General features: G+C 34.0%; 1 protein-coding gene across 1 annotated transcript; it reads right to left on the reverse strand.

The window, feature by feature from the left end:
* Positions 1 to 7,147: 7,147 nt before the first annotated feature.
* On the reverse strand, positions 7,148 to 10,556 carry LOC132175219 (LRR receptor-like serine/threonine-protein kinase GSO1). The gene has a single exon (XM_059587089.1). It carries the CDS (start codon positions 10,314 to 10,316, stop codon positions 7,377 to 7,379), a length of 2,940 nt encoding a protein of 979 aa, XP_059443072.1. The 5' UTR covers positions 10,317 to 10,556; the 3' UTR covers positions 7,148 to 7,376.
* Between the last annotated feature and the right edge of the window lie 4,738 nt (positions 10,557 to 15,294).

The following is a 15,294-nucleotide window of genomic DNA, read 5'->3' on the forward strand; positions in this document are numbered from 1 at the left end:
TGACCCAAAATTTACATTTACTTGTACTTTAAAAAAATTTCCTTAAATATTAAATCATCACCGGTTAACTTTTTTCTCATTAAATTATATCATATGATTAATTATTTAAATTATTATCATATTTACTTATAATCTTTTTTCTTTGAATTGAACTTATTATCTAATGGTAAATGGTAATGTTCAAACTCCTAAATCCTAAATTCCTAAAATATCTAATAATGCTTTAATTAAATTGTAGTTATAAGTAATATATTGTTTAATTCAATTGAATCAATTGTGATTATCATTGTACATGAATCATATGATTAACTTGTAAACTTATGACTTATGAGTTATGTCATATTATATATGTATTATTTATTATTATATAATCATATGATTTAATGATCAAGTCATCATGTGATATAATAATATCAATTATAGTGATAATATATAAATTACTAAAATTATAATGATAATACATTAATACTTAAATTGTGTTTATAAGTAACACATTGGTCATTGTTTAATCCAATGTCAATTACTTATTTTGATATTATACAAATCATATCATCATTGTATATTAATAATATGATTCACTTGAAGTCTTGAATAAAGTATTTGAATTGTCATTAAATCATATGATTAAGTATTGATATTATACATTTATATTATTCATATGCATATGTAAACTTATATAGACTTATAACATATACAGACTTATAAGTTTATAACATACATTGAAAATAAGTCTCTACATATTTAATTGTTGTATTACTATGAATTGGTATACTTATGAGTTATGTCATATTATATATGTATAATTTGTTATTATATAATCAAATGATTTAATGATCAATTGATCATGTGATATAATCATATAAATTATAGTGATAATATATTAATACTCAAATTGTGATTTAATTATTTTTTTAAAAAAATTGTAATTTAATGATCAAGTGATTATGTTATATGTATAAATATTTTTATAATTATAATTATAAAAATATATTATATAAAAATGCGGTTAGCGGTTAGCGGTTAGTAAACCCAATAACCGCTAACCGCTAGGCGGTTATAGTGGTTAGGCGGTTAGCGGTTAATACGGTTAATATAGTTAAACAGTTAGCGGTTAGCGAACGGTTTTTAACCGCCTGCATTGACACTCCTAGTTTGGCTACCTTGCATCTGCTGCTAGGATCATCTAGGTACCTTGCATTTGTCGCAAAGGTTACTTAGCTGCCCTACAATGGCCACAAGATCGGTTTAGCAACCTTCCATTGGCTGCCAAGATTGTTTGGCAACCCAGTGTTGGCTAGCAGGGTCGTCTGTTTAACGATGGTCACTAGGAGGCCACGTACTACTCGCTAGGATCATTTGACAATGTCATGTTGGCCATTGATCGCATCAAACTACCTCATGAGGTAGTTTGACGCGACCACGGCCATGGAATAACTCCAATAGTTTTTAAAATTTTATCAAACGATTTCCCTTTCATGAACCTCATATACATCTTTTTTGAAACTCAAAACACTTTATAAATTTTTTTAAACCAATAGTGAAAATTTTCTATCTAAAATCTAGGTTAAGGATCTCACTTAGAAAGTTAATTCTTAGGAAGTGAACTAGGCACTGATACCAATTGAAATAACGATCTAGACACAAATAAAAATACCTAGAGGGGGTAAAAAGGCATACAGACTTTACCAATTAAAATTAAGAAAGGCATAACCAAAATAAAGTTAATACAAAATAAAAAATATAACTGCAGTAAATTAAAAATAATATGCAGTGATTTTTTTACGAAGCACAAAACTTTTGTAGAACTCTTCACAAGAAAAACTACTTTAGCGGAAATCAACTACTAGCAAATTTCACAATATAAGAAAAGTTTTACAAACTGTTTAAGTACTCACAAATCCTAAGTTCTCACATTCAAGGCTAAGCTTGTAATCCCAAGAGCAACACATTTGACTCATGCTTCAAAGTAGCTCCAAAACTTCTGGCCTTCTTCTACAATGACGTGTCGAGCAAACTAATTCGATCTCTAGAACTCCAAATCTAATGAAGAGAGTTTAGGATTTCCTTGTGATTTGGGAAAATGGAGAGAATAAATGAAGTTTAAGCTCAAAAAAAGAATAGGCTCAAACTCTAATGAGATGCTTAATTTGGAAGATGATGCACTCAACTACTCAAGTATTCTTTGTGGATTTGTTTGTCTTGGGCTTCCATTAAGATTAATTGCCTTGTTTTCTGGAGCCCTGTTTTTTAAGCTCTTAAGCCTATGGCTTTCAACTTGGCTCGAGCCCACTTTGGCTGGCATGCCCATGGTCTTTAACTAGGCCCAAGCCCATTATAACTTAAGACACCACTGTCCTACGACAACATATTGTCACCTTCAGTCATTGTCTCTCCACCGCCTCCGACTATTGTCTCCTTTGTCCTCCACTTGTACACGTCATCCTTCTTTGTACATTATTTGGGGCTTAATTAGATACTATTTATTTTTATTATTATTATTATTTTTTGACATGTTCACACAAAGGAAATAAGAGAGGGATTCGAACTAATGACCTATGTTTTATGAGACGTGATTTATAGCCGATTAAGTTACCCATTGGGAACTATTTATTAACTTTCTACCATATTAAAATCTTAAAATGTTTTTTTATAGAAAGAACCTCAATTGTACCATTATTAATTGGTGCCTTAATTAGATACTATTTATTAACTTTTTATTATATTAGAGCCTTGAAATATTTCTTTAGAAAGAAACTTTGTTGTACAATTATTAATTGAGGCCTTAATTAGATACTATTTATTAAGGTTTTAGTTTTTACCATATTAGAGCCTTGACATATTTTTTAGAAAGAATCTTTATTGTACAATTATTAATTGAGGCCTTAATTAGATACAATTTATTAACTTTTTACCATATTAATTAGAGCCTTTAAATGCTTTATATATATATATATATATATATATATATATATATAGTTGGGGGCCCTAAGCGACCGTTTGAATTGAGATTATGTTTTTAATAAGTGTGATTTCAAAAATTGTGTTTTTGGAATTGCTACCTTTTAAAATCGTAATGACGTTTGATAAAACATGTTAAAAGATTTTTTTTTTTTAATCAAATATTTGTTATGTAAAATTATGATTTTGATTTAAATTCATGCATTTTCAAATAAGCACCCCTAACCTGCTTATAGAAATTAAGTGATTTTTAAATCGCAATACCAAACACTTTACTTTTTGCAATATTTTTTAAAAACACAAATTATTCTTGCGAAATCGCAATTCCAAATGCCTAAGGCTTAAGCCGCCCCATATAATATAATAAATAAATATAAAGAATAACATTATTACTTTCTACAATAAGAAAACTGATGTGCTGCTATATTTCTGTGGAGTATATATGGCTCCAATGTCTTTCTTGGTTCTTCCTAAAACAAAAATAAAGAAAATTTTTTTGGCGAGTGTGAGTCGGTGACACACGGTGATCTTGTGTGTTGCCAGGTGGGGAGACGTACGGTGCATGGTGAACACACATGATGTGTAATAAACGTTGCAAGCAGAAAATGGAAGCTGCAGATCGCAAAAGATCAGATAAGCTCGAGCCTTGGACAACTTGCACATTTGTTTAATACCCGGGCAGCCCACCTAACACTGCCCAAACTCCACCCTCCCTTCCTCCTACACTCCCACCTTGCCCGCTGCCCGAAACCCTAGCACCAAACCTTTTCCCTAGAAGAGCTTCAAGCCTCTATAAAACCCTCACTGATAGCCTCCTCCTCCTCCTCCTTCTTCTTCTTTAGTTGTAGGTTTTCTTTTGCATCTTTTTTTTTTCCTTTGAAACTTATTGGTTCGACATGTTCATTGATCATCATCATGTGTATCATGTATGGGGTTGATAGTGACATTTTGATAAGTTTTGTGCACAACGTTAATTAACTTTTGTTATTTCTACATGTGTGTTGTGTCGGTTGATTTTTATGTTCATAAATATTTGTGTTTCCACTACTTTTACGTGCAAAAAACTTCCATCCGTCTGCGACACTTGATGGGCAGAGCGGCCATATTTTGCACAGATTAACTGAAAAATGAAGTGCCATATTCATTTGTGTGCTTTTTGCTGTTTCTTTTAGAGGTCTATGCGATCATTGATCCACACACAAACCTCTTTTAGATTTATTTCCAGCTTACATTTATTTTTTTTCCTTTACCGACCAAATTCATATGATAATGTTTTTTTCCTCGCTATATATATCTTCGATCCGTCGATCGGTAGTTGTCTGTTGAGGTGGTTGAATAAATCAAATTTGTTCAGAGCTAGCTATTTAAATTTATTAAAAAAAAAAAATAGAAAAGAGGCATTTAGACCAGCATATTCGTAAAATTAATCTTTCCCAAATCAATGGGTTGCTTCTTAATTAGAAAAGTCAATCTAATAATGATTTAAGAAGAAACAAAGTCGTGGCGATCGATGGGTTGCCCTGGCCTGGCCCTTGGCCTTTCGATTGACCACTTGATTGGGTTGTTCATTGGTCAATACTTTTGTATGTGTAATAATTTTTCATAATTTAAAGGATCTTAGAATATATTTTAAAATAATTACGTTTATTGATTTCTTTTCTTTTCGAATTACTGATGATACCATTTTATGTTTTTCTTTATTATTATTATTATTTATATTTTATTAAAAAGAAAAAAATTCTAGGCCTGCAATAATAACTTTTTTTCAATTTGTAGATGGAATTGCTCTACTTGGAATATATTGTGTGAGATTTAATTTTATTAATTACAATCAATACAAATATATTTTCATAATATTAAATCTCATTGTGAGAATGTATTAGCATTAATTGCAATTTATAAAATCAAATCTCATACAATAATAGATTCCAACACACTCCAAAGAAACTTTTTCAATGAAACCTGGTTTGTGAACTTAGCCAAAAAAATAAAAAATAAAATAAAAAATGTAAATATGGTTTAAGAGCCACCAAGTGGCCTTGGAATGAATGGGCCGAAAGAAGGATTATGGCCTTAAAATCACGACGGGCCGATAGCTTGACACTGATTGGGCTCTTTCCTTGGATATAAACCTATAGACCCAATAATGAATCTCCTCTCACTTCAGAGCGTTTATAAACCATTACAATGGCATGTCATGAGAAAATAATTTTAGGGAAGCATGATGCCAAAACATATTAAAATTGTCATGACATAACTTAAATAGTTAAGTGACTTTTTTTTTTTTTTTTTTTTTTCCCTAAGGCACTTGCTAAAATCATAACTAAAGAAATATGGAATGCATTAAAAATATTTCTATGGGTGCTTGGGTTAAAAGTAGCCCATTTGAATCTCACTCTAACTAGGTTCACCACCTTAAGGCCCATAACTTACTAAACTTAACCAACTTGGCCCAACAAGCTTAAAACTTAACCAAGGCTTAACACTTGATAAATTTGGATCAAATACCCTTCTAAACATGCTCTGGACATAAAATTTCAAAATTGGTTTAATGCTTGTTCTTGATGCAATTTGCAAGAAATCCGTTCTTGGAAATAGTTTTTAACACCTCATCACAAAGGGTTGATTAAAAGTTCTTTAACAGTCAAAAGAGTCATTTAACATGAGGTTTTTGGCCAAGAAAGTTTATGATGTGTTTCAAAAATTCATTCCATGGTTCATTTTAAATCTCTCAAATCCTTTAACAATCTATGAACTTTAGATATAAAACCCTAAATCAATTTCATGAAAAATGTCATCTCTAAAATGGGCCATTATGATTCGGCTAGGGGATGTTCCTCCCTTGGTCGAATCATACACCCTATAAAGATGTCCTAAAAAATATTTTCTACAAAACACATGATGCAAACCTATGTCTAAGTGAAATTCGACTTATAAAACCATCACCAAAGAGCTCCATTCCAAACATCCAAAGTTTTGAGGCCAGAATTTGAGGTTCAAGTCCCATTCTAAGGAGTCACTTTTCGAACACAGAAAGTAAATTTGATGGACAAATGCAGCTGGTACTATATATATATCCCAACACCCAGGTCCCAACTAGGCACATGATAGCCAACACAAGATTCCCAATTACAAATACATAGAAGATTTTCAATGCTCACCTAGTTGGACAAGTACGTTGGCAATAAGAATCAATGGATAACTATTGGGGATAAAACACTCAAGCGACCCTACTTAGATAGACCAATACGTGGGAATAATTGTCCACACCTCGTGAAAATAACAGCACTCCCGATATATGGAAGATAACCACCCATTGCTCCAAACGTGAAGCAAAATCCCAAAAAATAAAGATTAAACATGGGACATCTAGACGATAACAGTTGTAGAAAACAATATAAAAGGTAGCATATATAATACAGTTGCTAATAAACTTAAGCATCAGAGTGTCGCTGGTCTTCTTAGGAGCAGTAAACCCAGTGGCCATTATTTCTATTTTGCGGGTAACTCATTGCGGTCGAAAAATTGCTTCAACACTGGCACATCCCAAGTTAGGAAATCCTTTTGACGAACATAGGGAAACAATGGTCTCTGGTCAAAGCTCCTCTCAATGCTAAGTCAAATTTAATTTTGACGTGGAGATCTGAAGGATTTTTTCCATGCTAGGTGGCTGCTACGCGTAGAAAAGGGGCAGGTTGTCTTCTTTTTGCATGGTCGACGGCAATGGTTATTAGTTCATCCTCCCCGGTGGCTGTTGAGGCAAAAGCTGCCCTTCTTCAAGAGGTTTTGACCATTATTGGATTAATGGGTTTTGGGCCAAGCTCTATCTGAGATGTTGCCAGATGCTTTCTAATGAGCTAATAGTAGACTAGTGATTCAATCTATCAAAAGATTCAAAGAAGAATGGATCCATTGCACTATTGCAGACAGACAATGCTAGCTGCACCACGTACACTGTAAAATCTTTTAACATATTTGAAGATGGCACTATATATATATATATATAGCAAGCAACCTAGGAAAGTATAATAAACATTGTCAACTTTTTTCGATCCACGTGTAAAAAGGTTTCATCAATTTAGATCCCATCGAATTAAATAAACGTTATATATATATATATATCAAACGCTTCACTGAAAAAAACATGATTTGCCTTTCAAAAAAAAAAAAAAAACAAACATGATTTAAACCCAAAACGGATCTTTTCTTTTAACAGATATCTTCTATATACACACTCAAAAGTCAGACCCTAAAGCTGCTTCTGCTTGGCAGCACCGAAAGATTACAGCTAGCATGGAGTCTTATAACACATCCACTTCTACAAACAGGGGTGATAAGAAATGATCACAAGAGTAAAGATAATGCTCAAACGAAAATTAGAAAGAAAGAAAAAGGGAAGAGAAATTAAAATAACAAGTTTAGAACAAGGTATTTTCCATGGCTTCTGAATCCATTCTGAGGTGGAATATGCGAGCTAATATTGTAGAATTTGGCTTATCTTGTGAAGAAACCAATGCCATGGAGTTAACTTTCCAGTACTCACCATTCCTCCTGATCTTATCTCCATAGATCACCCTTTTCCCTTCCTCTCTCTTTTCTTCAATTCCACCACCATCTGCACTTGAAATTGAAACTTCTCTCCAATGGCACCATATTCTCCACATGATATAAAGCATCACCAAGCATATCACTGTAGAAGTGAAAACAATGGCCACTATAATACCCACTACTTCAGTTTCGGAAAGCTGCTTTTTTTCCTGCCCCGCGGATTCAGAGCACATTGCTAATGGTGGGCCGCATAGCTTGGCATTACCCAAGAAAGAGCTGAGTGGAAATATTCCTGGCAAGGTTGAAGGAATTTGGCCCTGGAGATGATTATTTGACAGGTTTAGCATGTGGAGGCTGGTTAGTTTTCCAAGTGATGGAGGTACTTCTCCTTGGAGTTGATTGGAAGAGAGGTTGAGTCTTTCTAAGTTGACAAGGTTTCCAAGAGATGATGGAATTTCCCCAGAGAGGAGATTTTTACTCAAATCCAAGATCACTTGTAACTGAGTAAGCCTTCCTAGCTCAGATGGTATTGAGCCTGTCAAGATGTTTTCTGAGAGCCTCAGTTCATAGAGCTTCTTGCACTGCTGGATTGTTGAAGGAATGGAGCCAGAAAGGTTGTTTCTTTGCAGAGTAAGAACATTGAGAGAAGTTAGATTTCCAATCTCTGGTGGGATCTCTCCTGAGAGAGTGTTGCTATGTAGAGAAAGTTTGAGTAATGTTGAACAGTTTCCAAGCTCAGCAGGCACTGTGCCATAGAAACTATTGGATGAAAGGTCCAACTCTCCAAGTTCTTGTAAGCTCCCTAACCATGGAGGCATTGTGCCATTGAAGTGGTTATTATTAAGTAAAAGGTGTTGGAGTTTTGTACAGCTTGAGAGTTGAGATGGCTGCAGTCCTCCTGAAAGATTGTTGAACGACAGATCAAGAAAGTTGAGCTGTGTCAGCTGGTTAAATATGGGAGGGATGTTGCCAGTAAGATGATTGTGTGCAAGGCGGAGGCGGCCGAGATTTCTTGACATGGCTAGTGTAGAAGGAATGGGACCTGAGAAGCTGTTGTTTGTCAAGTCTAATACAGTCAGAGAATTTGAACCAGAGAGAGGAAAGATAGCTCCACTGAATCTGTTGTGAGAAAAATTTATGATTTTGAGGTTTTTCAGAAGGAACAGAGAAGTGGGAAGAGGGCCTTGGAAGGAATTGTTGTAAAGAGTGATGGTGCTGAGTTCTGAAAGGAACCTGAATGTTGGTGGCAATGATCCAGAGAGTTTGTTATCAGCCAAGGCCAATAACTGAAGCCTTTTGCAGTAACCCAAGCTTGGCGGTATGGGACCTGACAGATAATTCTGCCTCAGTTGCAGCAGAACTAGATTCTTAAGCTTCCCAATGGTGGCAGGAATGGACCCTGTAAAATGGTTTCCAAAGAAATCAATTTCTGTTAAGCTCGTGCAGTTTGTTAACTCTCTGGGTATATTTCCTGATATCTGATTATCATAGAGGTAAATGACCCTCAACGCCTGTAACTTCTCAATCTCCACAGGAACTTCACCTGTAATCAAGTTGTCAAACAGAAAAAGATTTTCCAGTTTGCTCAGGTTTCCTATTTGAGGAGGTAGAGTACCGGTAAAGCTGTTATTATTGAGTATGAGATCTGTCAGGTTCTCTAGTTTGTCTAGGAGGGATGGTAGCTCTCCTTCAAACCTGTTATCAGAAAGGTCTAATTGTTGGAGTGAAGAACAGCTCAGTAGCTCCAAAGGAAATTTGCCTGAGAGCTCATTTCGAGCCAGAAGAAGTTGTTGAAGATTCGAATTTCTTAGGCAGAAGTTGCTTGGGATGCTACCTGTCAAATCATTGTTAGCTAGAACAAGGGCTTCAAGATTCATTAACTGGGTATTGAGAAGGCTTATGCTTCCTGAAAGGTTGTTTCTTGATAAGTCAAGCTTCTGGAGCTGAACCAGCTGGTTCAGCTCAGAAGGAATTTCACCACTTAATTCATTCCCAAGCAAATTCAAGTACTTGAGATTGGAGAGACGACTTAATGCAATAGGAATTGAGCCAGAAATGCTGTTATTTGCCAGATTAAGAATTTGCAGTGATTTAAGCATTCCAATCGATGAAGGGATATCTCCTTGTAGCTGGTTGTTTGATGCAGCAAAGTTTTGGAGTCCTTCACAGCCATGAAAAATCTCTTCTGGTATAAGGCCATTGAGGCTGTTGTTCTGCAAATCAAGAGATATTAGATGCTTCAAATTACCAGTCTCAATTGGAATGCTTCCATTAAATTGGCAATAAGCAAGACCCAATACTCTCAACTCTGTCAAGTTACCAATGGTTGGTGTAATTTCACCTGTTAACATGTTATCTCCTATTCTAAGAACTTGCAACTTCTTCAGTAGACCTATCTCTGCAGGAAGCTTACCAGAGAGATAATTTGTATAGAGGAGAAGCATCCTTAGATTTTGCAGCTGCCCGAGCTCTGGAGGTATTGGTCCACTTAGGGAATTTGAGGACAAATCAAGTGTTTCAAGTGAAGTGAAGCGCCCCAAATCATGTGAGAGTGAGCCTGATAGTCTTGAATCAGACAGATTCAAGCCCAGAATTCTGGTCTGATCATCTGAACATGTCAGTCCATTCCAGCTGCATATGTGAGAGCTGGGAGACCAGTTCTCAAGAACTCCTGCAGGATCGGTTAGTTCTGATTTAACTCTCAGAAGCCAACTATAAGCAACTGCTGAATTATCTCCAAGAGTAACAGCAAGAAAAGAGCCAAGTGCTGACAAAAACAGAACCAACTGAGACATTTGAATGCTGTCCATATGAAAATGGATGGCCAAGATGTTCAAGTATCAGATACCAGCTGATTCGAAAGATTCAGTGTTGCTAGACAAAATTATTGGAACAGAAAGTATGAAGGGGTGAAATAGAAATTCGAAAGGGGAGAATTTGTAGTGGAGATTATACAGGTTTAAACTGCTAGGATGATAGAAGCAAGGAGTTTATATACTTTTATTGAAGTAGGCCTACCTAATCAGTTTGTAAAGAAAGGAGGTGATATGCATAAACTAAGTAGGCTTTTACCTCAAATTTTGTAAAAGGTATATATGGTAGTTTCTTCTCCATTTTTTTTTCAAAAGGCAATAATGGCCCATTGTAGCATGTTTTAGTAGCTTGTGAGATGGGCAAGTGCATGGAGATAAAATAGTTTCTTGGGCATGCTGAAAGAACAAAAAGTTGAGAGAGAGACCCACTTGCTGAAGTGAATTCAAGAAGTGGTATTTTCTCTAGGCTCTATCTGTGAAGTTTAGGTTGGATATCCACCATATAAATAATAGATTTCCTGTACCCCCCTCCCTCCAAAACAAACAAACAAAAAAATAAAAGAGATAAAATTTTGTTTTTGAGTCTATTAGAAGTATCCCCTAAAATCAAGTTTGTTTGACTTTGTAAGAGATCTGGTCAATTGAACTTCATGGAATGTCAACCAAATAGGTATAAACCCATTATGCTATTGAAATATTAGGATGCTCCACAGGAGCAGAGCAGTAAGGTGAATAATTGGGCACCCTATGCTGTTGATCTAGCTTAATGGGCCAGTCAATGGCAGTTTTTTAACCATTAAATATAAAAAGATAAATGACATACAATCAAGGAACCTGCAGTTTTATACTTTTCTCTTATTTATTTCCTTTTGTGTCTCCAGTCTTTCAAAATTCTAAAATGATTTTCCTTTGTTTAACTCCCCTTCAATCTGAACATAGACTGTTCAAATATTAATCTCCTCTTTCTTAACCTAAACCACCTAATTCCAAATAAAATACAAGAAGAAAACAGAAGAACAAAACAACCACATTCATCACTTTTCCAGTAGTTACCAGCTGCAGCAATTGCATGTGTTCAATTCAGATAGATACAAGAGCATGTGAGGTTTGGTATTACACATTCAAAGAATGCTGCATTGCCCTAATAAGCCTAATTATATGTAGGGGGCAGAAGAGAGAGATGGCCTATAACTTTAATGAAAGGATTATTCCTCCTAGAAAACAACCCAAACAAAAGAGGACAAAGAAGTTCACCTCAGTTGGATTTTCTATGATGTAGAATTGTGTCCTCTAGCTCTCACTTCTTGCTTTATATTCCTTTTCACCTTTGCTTAGTTTCTCAGGATTGAAGCAAAGGCAGCCACTATGGATGAAAGCCCAACTAGGTTTGTCCCATCAACATCCCGGCAAGAAAACAAAGTATTTACCTCCCTGGACCATATGTTACCCCATTGCTTACTGTTCACTTTCCATATGCAATATGTTGTACTTTGGAAACATCTTCATGTGTGGAAATCCACATGTTTTGAGTAATACTAGGTACCATCTTTTTATCCTCCTAAAATCCTCCTAAAGTTGATGTGTCTTTTAAAATCACTATTAAATTTTAGATGAATCATACTTGAATTTTGATCCAATGATAATTTTAAAAGCTACATCAACTTTAGGAGGATTTTAGAAGGATAAAAAGATGATATCTAGCATTACTCATATTTTTCTCGCATGCCATCAAATTCAATTTGTTAAATAACCCATTTAACATTCTCTTCATATTCTGCCTACATCTGCTGCAGGAGCAGAAAATGATATATATCAAGAAAGATTCCTCTTCTTTCGGTCATAGATGTTAGAATATATCTTTCCATATTAGGTTGATATGTTTTCAATATTAAAATATTCTCTATTAAGTTTGATTGAAATCTTTTGATTATCATATTTCTATTCTTTCACCTACCGAAAACCCTATTTTACAGCATTTAATAAAAATTTGACATATCAAGTAAAAACATTAAATAAAATGAAGATGAAAATACCGTATCTTTAATTCAAATCAATTCCATAGATTTTTCCATTCGTTCTAATTCAACGCCCACCATCCACCACCAAACCTTCCACCCACCTCCAAGCCCTCAACACCTGAGTCTCTAAAACCAACCAAGACAGTGGCTTCGGTGATTTTATCAATGTGTGTTTTGCCTATAACCTATTTTGTCAAGAAGGAAAATTATTTGGTGTGCAGAGTTATATTATTTTTTAGTATTTCAAGTTGATGCATTTGCTTCCTATTGTAGAGTGCAAAATACCCAGTTTACACCAGTCTAATTGAAGTTATTCTCGAGCGTTAATCAAGTAAATAAGAACAAGATTCTTTATGTTTTTTTTTTTCTCTCTTTACTTTTGATTTGCTTTTCTTCTCTTATTTTATTATTTCATATAAAATTCTGAAATAGCGAAGAAGACATATTAAATCATCTTATAAAACGTAATGTCATCTATCCAAACTCCATAAGACAAATAGATAATTCCATGGGAGCTTTTCCATGGAGCTTTATGCTAAAACATTACCTACCCTGAAATTTAAAAGGAATTGAGCAGAGGAGATGGTTAAGTTCAAAAATTTAAAATAACAAAGAGTCAAAGGGCAATAATAATTCAATAGACGTGCTGCCAAAAGAGAAGGTGCATGATTGTAGACATTGATCATAATAAGAAACTAATCATATTCTGTTTTCTTTTTTCTTTTTTCCTTTTTCTCTTTTTTTCTTTCTTCTTTTTTTCTTTTCTGTAATTGTTTTTCTCATTAAAAGAAAAAAGGGTCCCAAGAGGAAGCTACTTTTTTTTTTTCTGGAAAATACGTACAAACTTTCTATTAGAAATAAAACCCATCATTGACTGAAGGAAATCGATATTTCCAGTAATTCCTCTAGCCCAAAAAAGAAAGAAAAAAAGAAAGGTGACTAGCCTTAAAAGCCTATTTGGGATTGCGTTTGAGAAATAGAGTTTTTAAGTCAAAAAGAGCTTTTGGGCAAAAGCTTCATTTTTTAGCTTTTGTCAAAAGTGTTTTTTTTTTACTATTTTTATGATTTTTTGACCCTCAAAAGTGCTTTTAATTTTTTTACCAAACAAATATTTTTTTCTTCAAACGAACTTTTTGGGTGTTAAAAATATTTTTAAGCCTCTCAAACGTCTTTCAAACGCAATCTCAAACAAACCCTTAGTATTATTTAGTGCCAAATCCCAACCAATATTCGTTGATTACGTTGTCTGCATAGACTCACTGCATAGTTGTAATTTGTTTTATTATTATTATTATTATTTGGAAAGAAGTTGGTTTTATTATGTTAATCTGCCTTCTGATATGCTAGACACATCATAATTGTTTTGTTTATATTAGATGTGGCTATGACGTCTTTATTGGCTTTGTTTGTCAATTTTTTTAATGATGTTTTTTTGATTTTGTTTTTATTTTTTATTTATTTTAGAAAGTGTTTGATATAAAAGTGAAAACAATATTAATTCTTGGAAAAAATGAAAAATCAATCTCTATAGTTTATCTGATTTACAATTAGCTATTAAAATGAACTCATAAATCCCTGAAGTATGAAAAAAAAATTTACTCTCTCCAGTCAAATTATATCCATTGAATTAACAAATTTTGTTAATGTAACATTGACTTAAATAGAATATGTGTCATAATTATTAATTTTATTGGTCTTAATATGTCACACCATCAGAATCTATTAATTCAGTTGACGGAATTTGAGCGTAGGGAGTAATTTGTATTTTTTTAGATATTACATGGAGCTAATTGTAAATCAGATAAACTAAAGGAACTAATTTTATATTTTTCACTCATAAGTATTTTATATTTTATGTTGTTTGTTAAAAATAAAAAATAAAAATAAAAAAGAAAAAGAAATTTTTTTTTCAAAGCAAATCAATTTGGTTTTGTTCTCTTGGAAGCAAATTATTTCTCGGTGCCTATTAATGAATGAGGCTTTGACCCCTAGAAGATAATGTCGGAAAAAGAACTACTAAAGCTTCGCCAGCGTTGGACAACCACATACACTTGTTTCACCACACGTCTAAACAAGTAATAATGATAAATCTTAAATTCAAAAAATAAAAAGTAATAATGATAAATCTTAAATTTGTGGAGTATTTGGATAGTTAGGAAAAGAAAAATGCTAGTCATACGTGCATTTTGTGCTCGACTAGTTCATGCCGCACCGTCATGTCAGCATCCAAAAATATTTATTGACGTAATACTACCATTTTAGTGAAAGAAAAATTATCCAACTTCTTTTATGAGTGACCGATTGACTAACCCAAACAAGGACGGATTGCTTTAAAATATTTTTATATAATTAAGTATTTATATTTTTTTTTCAGACTAATAATTAGGTTTCAGCTCTTATCAAAATTAGACTTGACCCCTCATTCATGCTTTAACCCCTTTTAATAAAAAGTCCTGATTTTCGTCCCTAGTGGTTGACCACCCCAATCTCTCCATCGAGAGTAGTCCCGACCACCCTTATGTGGTGGTAAGGAGTGGCATCGACTAGGAGAATGTGTGCAATTTTCTTTTTTTTGACTAATGTGGTAGTGACATGTCAGCGATAGCATATAAAATGCATGCACGGCTTGCATTACTCTTAGAAAAATAATAAATAATCAATTATTATTCCCTATATTACGAGTATTTGTGTCACATGAGAAAGGGGAAATCAAACTTGGTGAGTAATAGATTGGAAAGCTTAATGCAATGGGAGTGCTTGCGGGATGAGGGAGGGGTGGACTAAAGGCTAAAGCCGCGGTCGGCAGTCCCCCACTTCCTTTTTTCTTCCCACTCCATTTATCAGCGAAAATGAAAATTTAGTGAAAGTGCAATGCATTTTGATGATAAAAGGTCAAAAAGATGCACCCAATTCCTTTTCTCCAGCTAGCTAGAGAGTCCGTTAAGCCAAATTCATAT

This window comes from Corylus avellana, chromosome ca3 (assembly GCF_901000735.1).
Source record: "Corylus avellana chromosome ca3, CavTom2PMs-1.0".
NCBI classification, from domain to species: Eukaryota; Viridiplantae; Streptophyta; class Magnoliopsida; order Fagales; family Betulaceae; genus Corylus; species Corylus avellana.

Coding starts and splice junctions, on each gene's coding strand:
- LOC132175219 (XM_059587089.1), bottom strand. CDS start 10,316: ATGGACAGCATTCAAATGTCTCAGTTGGTTCTGTTTTTGTCAGCACTT.